General features: G+C 39.3%; 2 protein-coding genes across 4 annotated transcripts in view; one reads left to right on the forward strand and one right to left on the reverse strand.

Annotated features, from left to right (window-relative positions):
* CCDC181 (coiled-coil domain containing 181) overlaps positions 1-16,680 on the forward strand; it is a 31,062-nt gene extending 14,382 nt beyond the window's left edge. For 2 of the 3 annotated variants that reach the window (XM_030824005.1, XM_030824004.1), the window contains exons 5-6: positions 14,098-14,252; positions 16,344-16,680. In XM_030824005.1, the coding sequence (XP_030679865.1) occupies positions 14,098-14,252; positions 16,344-16,503 (315 nt within the window). In that variant the 3' untranslated portion in view covers positions 16,504-16,680. The remainder of the gene's footprint in view (positions 1-14,097; positions 14,253-16,343) is intronic. The other variant, XM_030824006.1, reaches the window with a different exon arrangement.
* The window catches only part of BLZF1 (basic leucine zipper nuclear factor 1), a 28,884-nt gene continuing 22,764 nt past the window's right edge, over positions 15,006-21,125 (reverse strand). The window contains exon 8 of the mRNA XM_003258837.4: positions 15,006-15,657. The gene's annotated coding sequence lies outside the window, so the exon portion shown is untranslated. The remainder of the gene's footprint in view (positions 15,658-21,125) is intronic.

The raw sequence follows: 21,125 nt of genomic DNA on the forward strand, positions 1-21,125 counted from the left end.
ATGATACCGGCTCCTTTTTGTACTGCTGATAGAATTCAGCTGTGAATCTCTCTGTTGCTCAGCTTTTTTTGGTTGGTAGGCTATTAACTACTGCCTCAATTTCAGAACTTGTTATTGGTCTATACAGGGATTTGACTTATTTCTGGTTTAGTCTTGGGAGGGTGTATTTGTCCAGGAATTTATCCATTTCTTCTAGACTTTCTAGTTTATTTGCATAGAGGTGTTTATAGTATTTTATGATGGTAGTTTGTATTTCTGTGGGATCAGTGGTGATATCCCCTTTATCATTTTTTTATTGTGTCTATTTGATTCTTCTCTCTTTTCTTCTTTATTAGTCTGGATAGTAGTCTATATATTTTGTTAATCTTTTCAAAAAACCAGCTCCTGGATTAATTGATTTTTTGAAGGGTTTTTCGTTTGTCTATCTCCTTCATTTCTGCTCTGATCTTAGTTATTTCTTGCTTTCTGCTAGCTTTTGAATGTATTTGCTCTTGCTTCTCTTGTTCTTTTAATTGTGATATTAAAATGTTGATTTTAGATGTTTCCCACTTTCTCCTGTGGGCATTTAGTGCTATAAATTTCCCTTTAAACACTGCTTTAGCTGTGTCACAGAGATCTGGTACATTGTGTCTTTGTTCTCATTGGTTTCAAAGAACTTATTTATTTCTCCCTTAATTTTGTTATTTACCCAGTAGTCATTCAGGAGCAGGTTGTTTAGTTTCCATGTAGTTGTGTGGTTTTGAGTGAGTTTCTTAATCCTGAGTTCTAATTTGATTGCACTGTGGTCTGAGAGACTGTTTGTTATGATTTGCATTCTTTTGCATTTGCTGAGGAGTGTTTTACTTCCAATATATGGTCAATTTTAGAATAAGTGCAATGTGATGCTGAGAAGAGTGTATATTCTGTTGATTTAAGGTGGAGAGTTCTATAGATGTCTATTAGGTCCGCTTGTTCCGGAGCTGAGTTCAAGTCCTGAATATCCTTGTTAATTTTCTGTCTTGTTGATCTGTCTAATATTGACAGCAGGGTGTTAAAGTCTCCCACTATTATTGTGTGGGAGTCTAAGCCTCTTTGTAGGTCTCTAAGGGCTTGCTTTATGCATCTGGGTGCTCCAGTATTGGGTGCATATATATTTAGGATAGTTAGCTCTTCTTGTTGCATTGATCCCTTTACCATTATATAATGCCCTTCTTTGTGTTTTTTGATCTTTGTTGGTTTAAAGTCTGTTTTATCAGAGACTAGTATTGCAACCCCTGCTTTTTTTTTTTTTTTTTTTTTTTTTTTTTTTGCTTTCCATTTGCTTGGTAAATATTCCTCCATCCCTTTATTTTGAGCCTATGTGTGTCTCTGCACATGAGATGTGTCTCCTGAATACAGCACAGCTATGGGTCTTGACTCTATCTGATTTGCCAGTCCGTGTCATTTAATTGGGGCATTTACCCCATTTACAGTAAAGGTCAATATTGTTATGTGTGAATTCGATCCTCTCATTATGATGCTAGCTGGTTATTTTGCTTGTTAGTTGATGCAGTTTCTTCATAGTGTCAATGGTCTTTACAATTGGCATGTTTCTACAGTGGCTGGTACCTGCTTTCCCTTTACATATTTAGTCCTTCCTTCAGGAGCTCTTGTAAGGCAGGCCTGGTGGTGACAAAATCTCTCAGCATTTGCTTGTCTGTAAAGGATTTTATTTCTCCTTTGCTTGTAAAGCTTAATTTGGCTTGATATGAAATTCTGGGTTGAAAATTCTTTAAGAATGTTGAATATTGGTCCCCCACTCTCTTCTGGCTTGTAGGGTTTCTGCAGAGAGATCTGCTGTTAGTCTGATGAGCTTCCCTTTGTAAGTAACCCGACCTTTCTCTCTGGCTGCCCTTAACATTTTTTTCTTCATTTCAAACTTGGTGAATCTGGCGATTATGTGTCTTGGCGTTGTTCTTCTTGAGGAGTATCTTTGTGGTGTTCTCTGTATTTCCTGAATTTGAATGTTTGCATGCCTTGGTAGGTTGGGGAAGTTCACCTGAATAATATCCTGAAGAGTGTTTTCCAACTTGGTTCCATTCTCTCTGTCACTTTCAGGTACACCAATCAAACGTAGGTTTGGTCTTTTCACATAGTTCCATATTTCTTGGAGGCCAAGTTTGTTCCTTTTCATTCTTTTTTCTCTGATCTTGTCTTCACACTTTATTTCATTATGTTGATCTTCAATCTCTGATATCCTTTCTTCCACTTCATCGATTTGGCTATTGATAGTTGTGTATGTTCACGAAGTTCTCATGGTGTGTTTTTCAGCTCCATCAGGTCATTTATGTTCTTCTCTAAACTGGTTATTCTAGTTAGCAACTCGTCTAACCTTTTTTGAGGTTCTTAGCTTCCTTGCATTGTGTTAGAACATGCTCCTTTAGCTCAGAGGAGTTTGTTATTACCCACCTTCTGAAGCGTACTTCCGTCAATTCATCAAACTCATTCTCTGTCCAGTTTTGTTCCCTTGCTGGCGAGGAGTTGTGATCCTTTGGAGGAGAAGAAGCATTCCGGTTTTTGGAATTTTCAGCCTTTTTGTGCTGGGCTTTCCTCATCTTTATGGGTTTATCTACCTTTGGTCTTTGATGTTGGTGACCTTTGGATGGGGTTTTCGTGTGGATATCCTTTTTGTTGATGTTGATGCTATTCCTTTCTGTTTGTTAGTTTTCCTTCTAACAGTCAGGCCCCTCTGCTTCAACTCTGCTGGAATTTGCTGGAGGTCCACGCCAGACCTTGTTTGCTTGGGTATCACCAGCAGAGGCTGCAGAACAGCAAAGATTGCTTCCTGTTCCTTCCTCTGGAAGCTTTGTCCCAGAGGGGCACCCGCCAGAGCTCTCCTGTGTGAGGTGTCTCTCGACCCCTGCTGGGAGGTGTCTCCCAGTCAGGAGGCACAGGGGTTAGGGACCCACTGGAGGAGGCAGTCTGTCCCTTAGCAGAGCTCAAGCGCTGTGCTGGGAAATCGGCTGCTCTCTTCAGAGCTGGCAGGCGGGGACATTTAAGTCTGCTGAAGCTGCACCCACAGCCACCCCTTCTTCCCCCAGGTGCTCTGTCCCAGGGTGATGGGAGTTTTATCTATAAGCCCCTGACTGGGGCTGCTGCCTTTCTTTCAGAGATGCCCTGCCCAGAGAGGAGTAATCTAGAGAGGCAGTCTGGCTTTGCCGAGCTGTGGTGGGCTCTGCCCAGTTCCAACTTCCTGGCTGTGAGGGGAAAACTGCCTACTGAAGCCTCAGTAATGGTGGACACCCCTTCCCACAGGAAGCTCGAGCATCGCAGGTCAACTTCAGACTGCTGTGCTGGCAGTGAGAATTTCAAGCCAGTGGATCTTAGCTTGCTGGGCTTTGTGGGGGTGAGATCTGCTGAGCTAGATCACTTGGCTCCCTGGCTTTAGCCCCCTTTCCAGGAGAGTGAATAGTTCTCTCTCACTGGCATTCCAGTATGATGAAAAACTCCTGCAGCTAGCTTGGTGTCTTCCCAAATGGCTGCCCCGTTTTGTGCTTGAAACCCAGGGCCGTGGTGGTGTAGGCATTCAAGGGAAACTCCTGGTCTCCTGGTTGTGAAGACCCTGGGAAAGGTGTGGTATTTGGACCATAATGCACTGTTCCTTATAGCACAGTCCCTCACAGCTTCCCTTGGCTAGGGGAGGGAGTTCCCTGACCCCTTGAGCTTCCCAGGTGAGGCGACGCTTCACCCTGCCTCAGCTCACCCTCTGTGGGCTGCCCCCACTGTCTAACCAGTCCCAGTGAGATGAGCCGAGTACCTCAGTTGGAAACGCAGGAATCACCTGCCTTCTGTGTTGGTCTCACTGGGAGCTGCAGAAAGGAACTGTTGCTATTTGGCCATCTTGCCAGCCACCCCTGTATTTAATTATAATTATTGATCTGATAGTTTTTAAATCTGTCATCTTGATATTTGTTATCTATTTGTTCAATTACTCATCCTTTTCTGCCTTATAATCAAGTGTTTAAAAAACAGTCCTTTTTATTTTCTTATATACTTTTTAAGTATGCCTCTGCATGCTTTTTTAAAAGCATTGCTCTGATTATAATATATATACTGAATGTGTGGAAAATCACCGAAGAATTTTTTTTTCCTTTTACTTGGTATAGAATTTGAGGCTGACAAGTATTTTTCCCCTGCAGCATTTTAAAGATGATGTTCAATTGTTTTACAATGTCCATTGTTTCTATTCAGAGGTCGGCTATCATTCTTATCATTGTTCTTGTGTATATAATAAATTTTTTTCTTCTGGCTTCTTTAAAATTTTCCTGGCTTTGGTTTTTAGAAGTGTATTACATGTGTGATTTTCTTCGAATTTACCTAACCTGGGTTTTGCTGAGCTTCTTGGATCTTTATGTTCATGTTTTGTACCAGATTTGGGAAATTCTCAGCCACTATTTCTTCAAAGGTTTTTTTTTTTTTTCTTCCTTATCTTTTTTCTCTTCTCCTTCTGGAAATCCAATTTTACATATGTTAGAAGACTTGCTATTATCTCATGTTACTAAACTTCTGTTTACTGAAAATTTTTTTCCTTTGTTCAGTTTACATCATTTCTATTGATCCATCTTGAGGCATCAGTACTTCTGCAATGTTCATTCCACTGTTAAGCCCATTCAGGGAATTTAGGTTGTGTTTGTTTGTTGGTTTATTTTTTGTGTGTGTGGTGTTTTTTTTTCTTTTTTTTTTTTTATTATGTTTTAAGTTCTAGGGTACATGTGCCACAACATGCAGGTTTGTTACATATGTATACATGTGCCATGTTGGTGTGCTGCACCCATTAACTCGTCCTTCACATTAGGTATGTCTCCTAATGCTATCTCTCCACCCCACAACAGGTCCCGGTGTGTGATGTTCCCCTTCCTGTGTCCATGTGTTCTCATTGTTCAATTCCCACCTATGAGTGAGAACATGCGGTGTTTGGTTTTTTGTCCTTTTGATAGTTTCCTGAGAATAATGGTTTCCAGTTTCATCCATGTCCCTACAAAAGACATGAACTCATCATTTTTTATGGCTGCATAGTATTCCATGGTGTCTATGTGCCACATTTTCTTAATCCAGTCTATCATTGTTAGACATTTGGGTTGGTTCCAAGTCTTTGCTATTGTGAATAGTGCTGCAATAAACATATGTGTGCATGTGTCTTTATAGCAGCATGATTTATAATTCTTTGGGTATATACCCAGTAATGGGATGGCTAGGTCAAATGGTATTTCTATTTCTAGATCCTTGAGGAATCGCCACACTGTCTTCCACAATGGTTGAACTAGCTTACACTCCCACCAACAGTGTAAAAGAGTTCCTATTTCTCCACATCCTTTCCAGCACCTGTTGTTTCTTGATTTTTTAATGATCGCCATTCTGACTGGCGTGAGATGGTATCTTGTTGTGGTTTTGATTTGCATTTCTCTGATGGCCAGTGATGATGAGCATTTTTTCATGTGTCTGTTGGCTGCATAAATGTCTTCTTTTGAGAAGTGTCTGTTCATATCCTTCACTCACTTTTTGATGGAGTTGTTTTTTTCTTGTAAATTTGTTTAAGCTCTTTGTAGATTCTGGTTATTAGCCCTTTGTCAGATGGGTAGATTGTAAAAATTTTCTCCCATTCTGTACGTTGCCTGTTCACTCTGATGGTAGTTTGTTTTGCTGTGCAGAAGCTCTTTAGTTTAATTAGATCCCATTTGTCAATTTTGGCTTTTGTTGCCATTTCTTTTGGTGTTTTAGTCATGAAGTCCTTGCCCATGCCTATGGCCTGAATGCTATTTCCTAGCTTTTTTTTGTTTTTTTGTTTTTATGGTTTTAGTTTTTTATGTTTTTTAGTTTTTATGGTTTTAGGTCTAACATTTAAGTCTTTAATCCATCTTGAATTAATTTTTGTATAAGGTGTAAGGAAGGGATCCAGTTTCAGCTTTCTACATATGGCTAGCCAGTTTTCCCAGCACCATTTATTAAATAGGGAATCCTTCCGTCATTTCTTGTTTTTGTCAGGTTTGTCAAAGATCAGATGGTTGTAGATGCATGGTATTATTTCTGAGGGCTCTGTTCTGTTCCATTGGTCTATATCTCTGTTTTGGTACCAGTACCATGCTGTTTTGGTTACTGTATCCTTGCAGTATAGTTTGCAGTCAGGTAACGGGATGCCTCCAGCTTTATTCTTTTTGCTTAGGATTGTCTTGGCAATGTGGGCTCTTTTTTGTTTCCATATGAACTTTAAAGTAGTTTTTTCCAATTCTGTGAAGAAAATCATTGGTAGCTTGATGGGGATGGCATTGAATCTATAAATAACCTTGGGCAGTATGGCCATTTTCACGATATTGATTCTTACTATCCATGAGCATGGAATGTTCTTCCATTTGTTTGTGTCCTCTTTTATTTCATTGAGCAGTGGTTTGTAGGTCTCCTTGAAGAGGTCCTTCACATCCCTTGTAAGTTGGATTCCTAGGTATTTTATTCTCTTGAAGCAATTGTGAATGAGAGTTCTCTCATGATTTGGCTCTCTGTCTGTTATTGGTATATAAAAATGCTTGTGATTTTTGCATATTGATTTTGTATCCTGAGATTTTGCTGAAGTTGCTTATCAGCTTAAGGAGATTTTGGGCTGAGACAATGGGGTTTTCTAGATATACAATCATGTCATCTGCAAACAAGGACAATTTTACTTCCTCTTTTCCTAATTGAATACCCTTTATTTCTTTCTCCTGCCTGATTGCCCTGGCCAGAACTTCCAACACTATGTTGAATAGGAGTGGTGAGAGAGGGCATTCCTGTCTTGTGCCAGTTTTCAAAGGGAATGCTTCTAGTTTTCCTCATTCACTATGATATTGGCTGTGGATTTGTCATAAATAGCTCTCATTATTTTGAGATACGTCCCATCAATACTTAGTTCATTGAGAGTTTTTAGGATGAGGGGCTGTTGAATTTTTTCGAAGACCTTTTCTGCATCTGTTGAGATAATCATGTGGTTTTTGTCTTTGGTTCTGTTTAGATGATGGATTACGTTCATTGATTTGCATATGTTGAACCAGCCTTGCATCCCAGTGATGAAGCCCACTTGATCATGGTGGATAAGCTTTTTGATGTGCTGCTGGATTCGGTTTGCCAGTATTTTATTGAGGATTTTTGCATCAATGTTCATCAGGGATATTGGTCAAAAATTCTCTTTTTTTGTTGTGTCTCTGCCAGGCTTTGGTATCAGGATGATGCTGGCCTCATAAAATGAGTTAGGGAGGATTCCCTCTTTTTCTGATGATTGGAATAGTTTCAGAAGGAATGGTACCTGCTCCTCTTTGTACCTCTGGTAGAATTCGCCTGTGAATCTGTCTGGTCCTGGACTTTTTTGGTTGGTAGGCTATTAATTATTGCTTCAATTTCAGAGCCTGTTATTGGTCTATTCAGAGATTCAACATCTTCCTGGTTTAGTCTTGGAGGGTGTATGTGTCCAGGAATTCATCCATTTCTTCTAGATTTTCTAGTTTATTTGCGTAGCGGTGTTTATAGTATTCTCTGATGGTAGTTTGTATTTCTGTGGGATCAGTGGTGATATCCCCTTTATCATTTTTTATTGTGTCTATTTGATTCTTCTCTCTTTCTTCTTTATTAGTCTTGGTAGCGGTCTATCGATTTTGTTGATCTTTTCAAAAAACCAGCTCCTGGATTCATTGATTTTTTGAAGGATTTCTTTTGTCTCTATCTCCTTCAGTTCTGCTCTGATCTTAGTTATTTCTTGCCTTCTGCTAGCTTTTGAATGTGTTTGCTCTTGCTTCTGCGGTTCTGTTAATTGTGATGTTAGGGTGTCAATTTTGGATCTTTCCTGCTTTCTTTTGTGGGCATTTAGTGCTATCAATTTCCCTCTACACACTGCTTTAAATGTGTCCCAGAGATTCTGGTATGTTGTGTCTTTGTTCTCATTGGTTTCAAAGAACATCTGTATTTCTGCCTTCATTTAGTTATGTACTCAATAGTCATTCAGGAACAGGTTGTTCAGTTTCCATATAGTTGAGCGGTTTTGAGTGAGTTTCTTAAGCCTGAGTTCTAGTTTGATTGCACTGTGGTCTGAGAGACCGTTTGTTGTAATTTCTTTGTTTTTACATTTGCTGAGGAGTGCTTTACTTTCACCTATGTGGTCAATTTTGGAATAAGTGCGATGTGGTGCTGAGAAGAATGTATATTCTGTTGATTTTGCGTGGAGAGTTCTGTAGATGTCTATTAGGTCCACTTGGTCCAGAGCTGAGTTCAATTCCTGAATATCGTTGTTAACTTTCTGTCTTGTTGATCTGTCTAATGTTGACAGTTGGGTGTTAAAATCTCCCATTATTACTGTGTAGGAGTCTAAGTCTCTTTGTGGGTCTCTAAGGACTTGCCTTATGAATCTGGGTGCTCCTGTATTGGGTGCATATATATTTAGGATAGTTCGCTCTTCTTACTGGATTGATCCCTTTTCCATTATATAATGGCCTTTTTTGTCTCTTTTGATCTTTGTTGGTTTAAAGTCTGTTTTTTCAGAGACTAGGATTGCAACCCCTGCTTTTTTTTTGTTTTCCATTTGCTTGGTAGATCTTCCTCCATTCCTTTATTTTCAGCCTATGTGTGTCTCTGCACGTGAGATTGGTCTCCTAAATACAGCACAATGATGGGTCTTGATTCTTTATCTGATTTGCCAGTCTGTGTCTTTTAATTAGAGCATTTAGCCGATTTACATTTAAGGTTAATATTGTTATGTGTGAATTTGATCCTGTCATTATGTTGTTAGCTGGTTATTTTGCCTGTTAGTTGATGCAGTTTCTTCCTAGCATCAATGGTCTTTACAATTTGGCATGTTTTTGCAGTGGCTGATAATGGTTGTTCCTTCCCTTGTTTAGTGCTTCCTTCAGGAGCTCTTGTAAGGCAGGCCTGGTAGTGACAAAATCACTCAGCATTTGTTTGTTTGTAAAGGATTTTATTTCTCCTTCACTTATGAAGCTTAGTTTGTCTGGATATGAAATTCTGGGTTGAAAATTCTTTTCTTTAAGAATGTTGAATATTGGCCCCGACTCTCTTCTGGCTTGTAGCGTTTCTCCCAAGAGATCTGCTGTTAGTCTGATTGGCTTCCCTTTTGGGCAAACTGACCCTTCTCTCTGGCTGCCCTTAACATGTTTTCCTTCATTTCAACTTTAGTGAATCTGACAATTATGTGTCTTGGAGTTGCTCTTCTCGAGGAGTATCTTTGTGGCGTTATTTCCTGAATTTGAACATTGGCCTGCCTTGCTAGCTTGGGGAAGTTCTCCTGGATCATATCCAGAAGAGTGTTTTCTAACTTGGTTCCATTCTCCCTGTCACTTTCAGGTACACCAATCAGACGTAGATTTGGTCTTTTCACATAGTCCCATATTTCTTGGAGGCTTTTCTTTTTACTCTTTTTTCTCTAAACTTCTCTTCTTGCTTCATTTCATTCATTTGATCTTCAATCACAGATACTCTTTCTTCCACTTGATCAAATTGGCTACTGAAACTTGTGCATAGTTCTCGTGCCATGGTTTTCAGCTCCATCAGGTCATTTAAGGTCTTCTCTACACTGTTTATTCTAGTTAGCCATTCATCAAATCTTTTTTTAAAGGTTTTTAGTGTCTTTGCGATGGGTTTGAACATTCTCCTTTAACTCGGAGAAGTTTGTTATTACCGATTGTCTGAAGCCGCCTTCTCTCAACTCATCAAAGCCATTCTCCATCCAGCTTTGTTCCATTGCTGGGGAGGAGCTGCGTTCCTTTGGAGGAGAAGAGGCACTCTGATTTTTAGAATTTTCAGCTTTTCTGCTCTGGTTTCTCCCCATCTTCCTGGTTTTATCTACCTTTGGTCTTTGATGATGGTGATGTACAGATGGTGTTTTGAAGTGGATGTCCTTTCTGTTTCTTAGGTTTCCTTCTAACAGTCAGGACCCTCACCTGCAGGTTTGCTGGAGGTCCACTGCAGACCCTGGTTTGCTTGGGTCTCACCAGCAGAGGCTACAGAACAGCAAATATTGCAGAACAGCAAATGTTGCTGCCTGATCCTTCCTCTGGAAGCTTCGTCTCAGAGGGGCACCTGGCTGTATGAGGTGTCAGTCGGCCCCTACTGGGAGGTGTCTCCCAGTTAGCCTACTCGGGTGTCAGGGACCCACTTGAGGAGGCAGTCTGTCCTTTCTCAGATCTCAGACTCTGTGCTGGGAAAACCACTACTCTCTTCAAAGCTGTCAGACAGGGACGTTTAAGTCTGCAGAAGTTTCTGCTGCCTTTTGTTCAGCTATGCCCTGCCCCCAGAGGTGGAGTCTAGAGAGTCAGGCAGGCCTCCTTGAGCTGTGGTCAGCTCCACCCAGTTCGAGCTTCCCAGCTGCTTTGTTTACCTACTTAAGCCTCAGCAATGGCAGACATCCTTCCCCTAGCCTCACTGTGGCCTTGCAATTTGATCTCAGACTGCTGTGTTAGCAGTGAGCGAGGCTCTGTGGGCGTGGGACCCTCTGAGCCAGGTGTGGGATATAATCTTCTGGTGTGCCGTTTGCTAAGACCATTGGAAAAGTGTAGTATTAGGGTGGGAGTGTCCCAATTTTCCAGGTACCATCTGTCATAGCTTCCCTTGGCTAGGAAAGGGAATTCCCTGACCCCTTGCACTTCCTGGGTGAGGCGATGCCCCACCGTGCTCTGTGGGCTGCACCCACTGTCTGACAAGCCCCAGTGAGATGAACCGAGTACCTCAGTTGGAAATGCGGAAATCACCCATCTTCTGCATCACTCATGCTGGGAGCTGTAGACTGGAGCTGTTCCTATTTGGCCATCTTGGATCTTCCTATCAGTTTATTTTTTTAAGTTTCCATTTTTTTACTGAGATTTTCTGTTTATTCATTGTATTCACCTTTTCATTTCTTACATATTAGACCTTTTTTATATTCATCTTTTCATTTCTTAAGTATTAGACTTGTTTGTATCTAAATGCCAATATCTATGTCATCTTAGGATTGATCTGTTGAAGGCCTCTTTCTCTGGATTATGGGTCACGTTTTCTTGTTTCTTTAGATATCCAGTGATTTTTTTTTAAATTGGTTAATAGACTGTGGATCTTTACCCAATATAAAAGTTGTAAGGAAATATAGAATACACTGTTTTCCTTTAAAGGGTATTGAATTTTTTTCTTGTAGGCAGTTAAATTAGTAAGGAATCCTCTTGATCCTGTCAGACTTTGTTTTATGCTTTATTAGGATGGGTTTATTTTGCCTTTGTCCTTAGTCCTAGAGCATGGTCCTTACTCTAGGACATGACCCTTATGTCCAAAGCATGGACTTTTTAGGGTTGTAAGTGGTTGACCAAGGTAAGCAATGAAGTATTCCCACTATAGTTGGATTGGAACTCCAATGTCTTCAAAACTATGCAACCTTTATTATCTTATTCATTAACAGCAGCTACTCTCTGTTAGTACAGAGCCTCACTCTACACATGTGCAGCCCAGGCCTTGCCAAGACCCAAGGGAAACCCCCACACAGACTCTTGGAGCATCCCTCCACATGAGTGCTTCATTTCTAGTACCCTGCCCTGGAAATTCAGATGTCTCAGCAGCCCCAGACTCCTATCTCTGTTTCATGAGCCCAGTGAGACTAGTGACTGCTTGATGCTATGGCTCCTCCTTCCTATACCGTTGTCTGGAAAGTGTCACCAAGTACAGAGCCAGGGTGAATATGGGGGTTATATCATGTTTTTTCTTACTCTCAGTAATCAAGCTGCTGCATACATTTTGTCTAGCTTTATGGCTAATTAGGGCAGAAGGGTAAATCTGATACCAATTACTCCATCATGGATGGATGCAAAAGTCTCCAGTCATTTATCCTTTTTTATAATCAGATAATTTAAACCATTACTAATTATTTGTATAATTCATATTTTATCTTTATAATTTTTTATTTTCCTCTAAGTTTTTATTTTGGTTCCCTCCACTATTGAGAGTTATTTGCTATGAACTTATGCAGTGACATCTTTGCATACCAATGCAGTCTATCATTTTGATGATAGTTGTGCTGTAATTTACCTTGTTTTAAAAATATATTTTCTTGAATTTTTATTATACTAATAAACCTGGAATAATTTAAAAAATAATCATTTAAAGCATGACAAAACTATCCATTCAATTTTTGAGCAAATTATGTTGGTTCTATCTTCAGTGCATAAAAAGAGTCCTACTACCCTAATCTAAACCACTATTTTCTTCTGTTGGCTGGACTGTTATGAAAGCCTAATAAGCCAGCCCCCTTCTACCTTGCCTCTCCCTCATTCAGTCTGTTTTCCACATAGCAGCCAGAATGGTATTTCTAAAATGGTGAATAAACTGTGTCACTTATGCTCAGAAACCCCCAGTGGCTTCTCATCTCAAAATGAAATCCAAAGTTCCTACCATGGCCAGCAAGGTTATACATTACCTGATCCCTGCTACTTCCCTGACTTCATCTTCCACTCTTCAGCTACTTTGCTACAGCTTCACTTTGACTTCTTTGCTATTTATTGATCATGCCAAACACAATCCCTTCTTAGCTCCTTTGCTCTTGTTGCTACTGCTTTTCTCCAGATATCCCATAATTTCCTCCCTTTCTATTTAAATACCATCCTTTCTCCTCACTGCTGCCTTTATTACCCTCCTTCCCATATTTTCTTTTGAATCAGACAGATCAGTCAATCAATCAGTCAGTCACTTATTTTTATCCTGTCTGTGCAGAACGCTGTCCAATAGAACTTTCTGGGATGATGGAAATTTTCTGTATTTGCACTGTCCATTAGAGTAGCTGCTAGCCATGTGTGTGTGTTAAGCACTTGAAATGTAGCTAGTATGACTGAGAAACTGAATTTTAAATTTTATTTAAATAGCCACTTATGACTTGTGGCTACTGTATTGTACAGTACAGAATGTGTGAGAGAGGGAACCTTAATTTATTAAGGCAACCCAGTACTTTAGTGCCTGCTATGTAGTAAATACTATGACTATCTGTTGAAAGAACAAAAGAATGGGGATACCCATGTATCCTGTTGCTCCCTGAATCCTTGACTCTTTAAAAATATTTTAACTTTAAAATTGTATTTAATTGACACATAATTTCACATATTTATGGAGTACAGTGTGATGTTTTGATACATGTACACATTGTGTAATTAGCATATTACCTCAAACACTTGTCATTTCTTTATGATGAGAACATTCAAAAATCCTCTCCTCATTATTTTGAAATACACATTATTGTTAACTGTAGTCACTCTACTGTGTAATAGAACACCAGAACTTATTCCTCCTATCTATTATTTTGTATCTGGACTCTTTTGATCTGTAACTCCCGATTGAACATTTTTATGTCATCTAGCAATTCCCAGACTTCCAGGTGTTTGGCAATGATTCTTTAGATCCAGGGGTCCTCTCCACAAAGTTCAGTTGTGCATCAAAGATCCTGAATAATCTTCTAAATTAGACTAGAGCATATTTGGCAATGTGGGTTACAAACAAGGGAAAAAATGCAAGATATAGGAAACAGATGAGGGAAATGCAAGATATAAGCTCGATCACAAAGCTTATATTTGGGGGAAGTATTAAATGAATGTATCTTTTCCTTTTGCATTCTAGCCAGGAATCCACATGAGGTGACACTTTTCCCAAGGGTAAAGAGTACCAAATCTGTCCTCTTTCCCTCCTTTATTCCTCCGAATAAGAGCTCTTTCAACTTTTGAAAATTCCCTGAAGATAATATCCATCATGAACTTTGAGGGACCACGAAATAAGCCACTCCTACTAGCTTTTTCTTATGTTAAAATTATCATGGCTGCTATCTTTATAAGAAAATCCTTATGACTGAAAATCCTTATGGCTACCCTTTACAATAGGAACTACAGTTTTGAAAAATGGGCTTAGCAGTTAAGTAACTGCTGAAAGATATTCTTAAAACTTAAGCGTGATGTATTTGGTTTGGATACTAGGAATGCAGGTAATGAGGCTGGCATTATTATGAAAAATTGAAGAGTAGGAAATGTATTCTTGTAGGATCCTATAAGCAGGGCTTCAAAACGTAGTTCTTGTTTATCTAAACTAAGTAAAGCTTGTTTTTCTAATCAGCAGGAAAACAGAGATCCACAACAAGCTTTTCAATTATGGCTTAAAAAAAAGCACCAAGAGCAGATGAAAGAAAGACAGACAGAAGAACTAAGAAAGCAAGAGGAATGTTTATTCTTCCTTAAAGGAACAGAAGGCCGGGAAAGGGCCTTTAAACAGTAAGTTAAAGGCAGGGCATTTCCCCCCTCCTCCTTCCTCATGTTCATTTTAAAAGTTATATGATCAATTAAGATTGAAAAAAAAAACCTCAAAATGTTTTCTCTTACAGCACGTACCTATTCAATTTTAAATTCATGCTTTTAAAAATGTATAATTCTTTAACTCCATTATATATATTATATATAATGGAGTTTTATATATATATATATATATATATATATATGCATACCAATTTTTCTTCAAGATACTTTTCAATACTTAAATTATTTCTTATGGCACCAGTGTGATAGCCTTTGATACCTTATCATTTATTACTTATTTATGTGAGAATGGGTTGAAGATTGGTTACAGCTTCTCCTACATAGCCCTCAGAAAAACTGAATTTACCAATAAATGCAACCAATAAATGCACTATATTTACCAATAAATGCAACCAGTAAAAGTTGTATTTACCAGTAAAAGAAAGGCAGGTGGACTAAGGAGGAAAATCTATATAGACTAAAGGAGATTTGGGTACATATTTTGGTAATTTAAGGCAAACCTGATATTTTTCAGTTATTTGGGTAAGACACTGTATTGCCTAATTCTGACAATACAGATGTGGCTTCATATTTTTGCTAGCAAGTGTGGGGAGAGTTGAGGGACAAAATGTGAGTATTGAGCCCAATTGTTTGAAGTTCATTTCATTCTTTCGTCTCTTTTGCTCTTTCCTTCTTTTCTTTTTCTCTTCCTTCCTTTTTCTTTTTCTTTTCCTGTCACCCAGGCTGGAGTGCAGTGGCACGATCTCAGCTCACTGCAATCTCACCCTCCCAGGTTCAAGTGATTTTCCCACCTCAGCCTCCCGAGTAGCTGGGACCACAGGTGTGCACCACCACACCTGGCTAATTTTTGTATTTTTTTGGTAGAGATGGGGTCTCACCATGGTGCTCAGGCTGGTCTCAAACTCCAGACCTCAAGTGATCCACCCACCTTGGCCTCCCAAAGTGCTGAGATTAGAGGCATGAGCCACCATGCCCAGCCTCCTTTTTCTTTTTCTAACATACCCTTTTATTATAACAGAAACAGTAAGTGTGCATTGTAGAAATGGAGTGGTTTCAAGTTACATTTTCATCACCCAGAAATTGTGTGACTGTTAACACCAGTGTGCATACTAAGTATTTCTCTGTACATGTATTTACAATTCCAAAATACTGAGATCATACTGTATATGTTATTCTGCAATCTGCTTTTCATTAATGATATTACCTAATATCCAGCCCATATCCATTTATTCCCCAACTGACCCATAAATGACTTACAGTTTATTTGCTTAAACTAGTAGCCAATTCAGGACCACATATCATCAGATTATGATATTTAGTAAGTTTATTTTTTTCTAATACAGTTATTTAGTTGTTTAGATTTCTGAAAAAAAAAAACAACCCAGGTGTATGTATATGCATACACACACACACACACACACACACAAACATACCACATACACACTTACATACCAGGTATATATGTATATGCAGTTATTTTTGCTATTATTTAAACAAGGTTTAAGACTTGAATTTGTTAGAATGTGGACTTTTCCTTTCCTGCTTTTGATGTTTTCATGTTTGGCTTACTTTTCATTTTAAGAACTATTTTGTGGATTTAAAAGCTCTGTAATTTACCTATAGGAAGAGTAAGGCAGCATTTCTGCATGATAGTATTCTTAACCTAGCTAAGTAATGTTTTAGAATACAGCTAGTTACAAAGAGTAAGTTATTTGGAATCTACCAAATAGTAAGAAATCCTGTTTCTAAAAAAAGAATAGAATCTACAGCACACATAAAATAGTGTTTATTATTAAAAAACCAATTAAGTTGGCAGTTTCATCATAAGACAGACAATTTCAAACATTTGACCCCAAATCTAACTGTCCTTTCTTGTATGAGCCTTGGGTGTAATCTTTACATTTTTCAGTTAATACTTAAAAATTTATGTTGTGACAGTATTTCATTGTAAAGAAATGTCCATTTATTTTGTCTATAGTAGTAACTTTATAGCATGAAGAGTGTATTCAGGTCGATACTCACCAAATCTGATCATGCCTCTTTCTACAGATGGTTAAGAAGGAAACGGATAGAAAAAATGGCAGAGCAACAAGCTGTCAGAGAGAGAACTAGACAGCTCCGACTAGAAGCTAAGCGTTCTAAACAGTTACAGCACCACCTATATATGTCAGAAGCCAAACCTTTTCGTTTTACTGATCATTATAACTGAACGTTTCTATTAAATATTTCAGTGGGCAGCTGCTATCAAAATTTTGGATATAATTTCTTATGGTCTGTGTACTTTGGTTGTATTCTAAATTATGGAAATGGTATTTATCTTTTATTGACAGTGAATTTGTTTTTTTAATACTAGAACAAAATAAATTTTTTTCTCACAGCATTGTAACGTGTTGTGCCATCTCTTAGTCTGTGCAACAAATTGAACAACAAATGAATTCTATGTCCTTCTACTTCTAAATTATTTTATTAACGTTTCTAGCTGAAAACACAAGAAAGGTACAGATTTCTATTCATACTTCCTATTATTGTTAAAAAATTACAATGGAACATTTCATAAGGCTGAAGGAGTGACTCCTTAAACAAGCCTGGTTCAAGGCCTTAAAGTCCTATTTATGTCAACTTTGGATTTGAATAATCATGGCAAGCTAAGCAATAGGGTAGGCCTAATTCCACCCGTTAGTACCTTAAAAAATTACACCCTATATGTGAGAGCTAAACATTGTGTACTCATGGACATAAAGATGTCCCCAGTAGACACTGGGGACTCCTGGGGGTGAGGGAAGGGATCAAGGGTTGAAAAACTAATTATTGGGTACTATGTTCTCTACCTGGGTGATGGGACCAATCATACCTGGACCCTCAGCAACATGCCACATACCCATGTAACTAACGCACATGTGTATCCCCGAATCTGAAATGAAACTTGAAATGATAAAATAGCAATTATGTGTAATACTATTTTAGGTAGGTATGTTACAAAATTAGCCAACTTTTATTGAGAGCTTAAAACATTTTAAAATGTATTATAAATGCTTTATATAAATAATGTAATCATATGACAACCCTATGAGTGTCGTTCTGCAGAGGAGGAAACTATATAGACATGAACATTTTGTTCACATAGACTGATCTATATGGTTGCAAAATCCTTTCTCTCAGTTATATTATAAAGATTACATTCCTTGGTAGAATATGTGATACTTAAGAGTATACAAGAATCCAGTGTGTAGAGGAATAGTACTTCTGATACATGTAAGAGCATGTAAGGGGTGGAGGACAAAGGTAAGCATACAAGTATGATGGAGAATGGACAGTCACTGTAAGCATTCTGGCAAAGTTTAAAAGACAAAGTTCTGGCTGGGCACGGTAGCTCACACCTGTAATCCTAGCACTTTGGGAGGTCAAGGAAGGAGGATCACTTGAGGCCAGGAGTTTGAGACCGGCCTAGCCAACATGGCAAAACCCTGTCTCTACTAAAAATACAAAAATTAGTTGGGCATGGTGCCATGCACCTGTAGTCCCAGCTACTCAGGAGGCTGAGGCACGAGAATCCCTTGAACCCCAGAAGTGGAGGTTGCAGTGAGCCAAGATTGCATCACTGCACTCCAGCCTGGGTGACAGAGTGAGACCCTATCTCAAAAAACAGAGACAAAAACCTTTTTTTTTTTTTTCTTTCCTTAGACAGTCTCACAGCCACCCAGGCTGGAGTGCCGTGGCACATCTCAGCTCACTGCAACCTCCACCTCCCGGGTTCAAGCGATTCTCCTGCCTCAGCCTGCTGAGTAGCTGGTATTACAGGCACCCGCCACCGTGCCCAGCTAATTTTTTTTATTTTTAGTAGAGACGGGGTTTCGCCATGTTGGTCAGGCCGGTCTCAAACTCCTGACCTCAGCTGATCCACCTGCCTCAGCCTCCCAAAGTGCTGGGATTACAGGCTTAAGTTGCTGCACCCGGCCAATTTGATTCATTTTTACTTAATTTTTATATATGGTGTGAGGCAGAGTAAGAAAAAACAAACTGTTTTTCCTTCTATACTCTCAATACTCAGTACATCACTTCTGACACCAGATGTTCTTCTGACACCAGATGTTTAGGTTGTTTTCCCCAAGACCAAGCAATTTCCCCATTCTCTGCAGACACCAACTAGGTATTCTACAATTCAATGCTGACACTAACCAGAGTTAATGCAGACCCTACACCCAGGCTCAGTCCCATGAAACTGCCCCCCACTTCAGACATCAATTGCAAATAATAGGTCCCCCGGTTACAGTTCCCACAGTACCTTGCTAGAATGGCTCACAGAACTCAGAGACTAACACTTAAGTTTCTCTTTTTAAAAGGATACAACTCAGGAATAGCCAGATTGAAGAGATTCGTGGGGCAAGGTATGGAGGAAGGGTCGTGGAGCTTCCATGCTCTTGCTAACTGCACATGTTCAGCAACCTAGAAAGCTGTCTAAACCTTTTGGGTTTTTATGGAGTGAGGGGCTTCATTATGAAGGCATGACTGATTAAATCATTGGCTACTGGTAATCAACTTAACCTTCAGGACTTCCCCCTCCCCTGGAGGTCTACTCTCTAATTACTTGGTTGGTTCCTCCTGGCAACCACCCCCCATCCAGATCCCCCAGACATTAGTCATTTCAATAGCATAGAAAGACACTCACACCTTGGGATGTTGCAAGGGTTTTAGGAGCTCTGTGCCAGGAAACTGGTACAAGACCAAAATATGTATTTCTTCTATTGCAATATCACAGAGGTTCAACTTTTTTTTTGCATGTGTACATTCAGTTATTGCAGCATCATTTGTTGAAAGTCAGTTGGCCATAGATGTATGGGTTTATTTCTGAAGCCTCAATTCTATTCTATTGATCTGTATGTTAGTATCATCTGTACTTGTGCCAGCAGCCCACTGGTTTAGATCACTGTAGCTTTATAGTTAAGTTTTGAAACTGGGAAGTGTCAGTCCTGCAACTTTGGCCTTTTCCACATTGTTTTGGCTATTCATGGCGTTTACAATCCCATATGAGTTTGATGGTCAGCTTTTCCATTTTTACAAAAAGGCTGTTGGAATTTTGATAGGGCTCTCAGTGAATCTGTAGACTGCTTTGGGTAGTACTGTCATCTTAATATAGTCTTTCAATACATGAACACAGGATTGTGGCAGGCCAGGTCTCACTAATGCAGGCCTCCATAACAAGTTTCACTACTGACTGAAGGGTTAAGTTAAATATTAAAAGCCAGTCGCCTTATACAAAGGCTAGGATGTCACAAAAGCCCATCAAGAGTTTTGCCTAGGCCTTTCCTGGGGCTTAAAGCCTGACAAAATAATAAAGGAATTCTTAACAGGGCCCGTTTAGGATTGAACAAGTTTTACGGTGGGTCCGAAGAAACTCCCCAGGCCTCCACAAACAAGTTTATTGGGGGTCTGAAGGAACTCCCCAAACCTCCGTGATTTAGCAGGAGACAAGGGTAACTGCCCCAGCAGCTGGACCCATTTAGATTAAGTAAATTTACTGAGGCTCCAGAGGAAGGCCTATAGGACTCAGACCTTAGTTGTAGATTAAAAGAAGTTAATCACTTACATCCTTAGATGAATGCACACTTACACATGGACATATAGCTTAGAAGGTATATAAGCTCTGGAAAACTTTGTAATTTTGAATTGGTCTGGTGATAATTTCCAGGCCTTCTCCCTGTAATCGGTTGCAGAAGTGAAAACTCCCTTCCTCCCCAGTTCATTTGCATCTAGTTATTGGGCCACGAGAAACAGCAGCCCTAACCTCAGTTTGGTCTGGGAACAAAATTTGGCATGCCAGCCAGGAAAGACGGGAATGGTGCTGCATTCAGTGGCCAGTGGCTTGCAAGGAGACAGTCTTTAGGGGGATCCCAGCAGCTGCAGGTGAGATTTTCCCATGGACCCCCTTGAAGGCTTTCCTGTGCTCAAAAGTGCACATCCCTTACACTACTGGGTTAGAATGGAGATAAGGAGCGAACGAACTCAAAGGGTGAGTTAACTGGGTGGTATGCTGGGAGCCTATTGTTTTCCCATCTAGGCTTGTTAAGCCATTTGTCCGGCACTGCCACGGGAAGCAATAATAAGGCTTGGTTATACACCTGCGTTGCTTTTTGATTGAGATCAGGTTTTGAATGTTTTGCCCGACTGCACTTCCGCTTGTATTGTCCAAAATTTGTCTCCACTTGTTTGTGTATCTGTCTTACTCCTTTTGATACCATGTAAACTTAAAAATGGGAGGTATTGGGTCCATTCCTGCTGAGAGGCCTCTGGAAAGGAAAATATAATTTTTAGGAGCTCAGTGGTTAAGTCAGCTTAATTAAAAGCTAACATCCAAGATATGTAAATGTATGTGTGCATGTGTGCATGCTTGTATTTAAAAGGCCTTTATGTTTTTATTTCTCTCCTAGGACCTTGTCATTTTGAGCAAAAGTTTTTTTCTTCTTGGTTCACTGTTTTCTTCATTAATAGCTACTGCAACAGAAGCTACTCTGGGTTTTTTAAGAAAAAGTGTAATTTAGACACTTAGAAATCTCTCGTTTGGAAAAAAATTTTTTTAAGTGCACTGTAAAAGCATCACACGGTCTAGCCTCAGAATAATTCTCCCTTTTTGAAAACCTCTTTCCTTTATAAATTACTCAGGTTATTTCTTTGTAGCACCATGAGAGTGGACTAATACATGTCTTTCTAGGAATTTGTAAACTAGTTTGCCTAGTTTATTGGTGTACAGTTTTTCTTTATGTAAGGTGACTAATAATGTCCCCACTTTCATTTCTGATTTTAGTTTTACGTGTTTTGTTTTTCTCAGTCAGTATG

The sequence above is a fragment of the Nomascus leucogenys genome, chromosome 12 (genome assembly GCF_006542625.1).
Source record: "Nomascus leucogenys isolate Asia chromosome 12, Asia_NLE_v1, whole genome shotgun sequence".
NCBI classification, from domain to species: Eukaryota; Metazoa; Chordata; class Mammalia; order Primates; family Hylobatidae; genus Nomascus; species Nomascus leucogenys.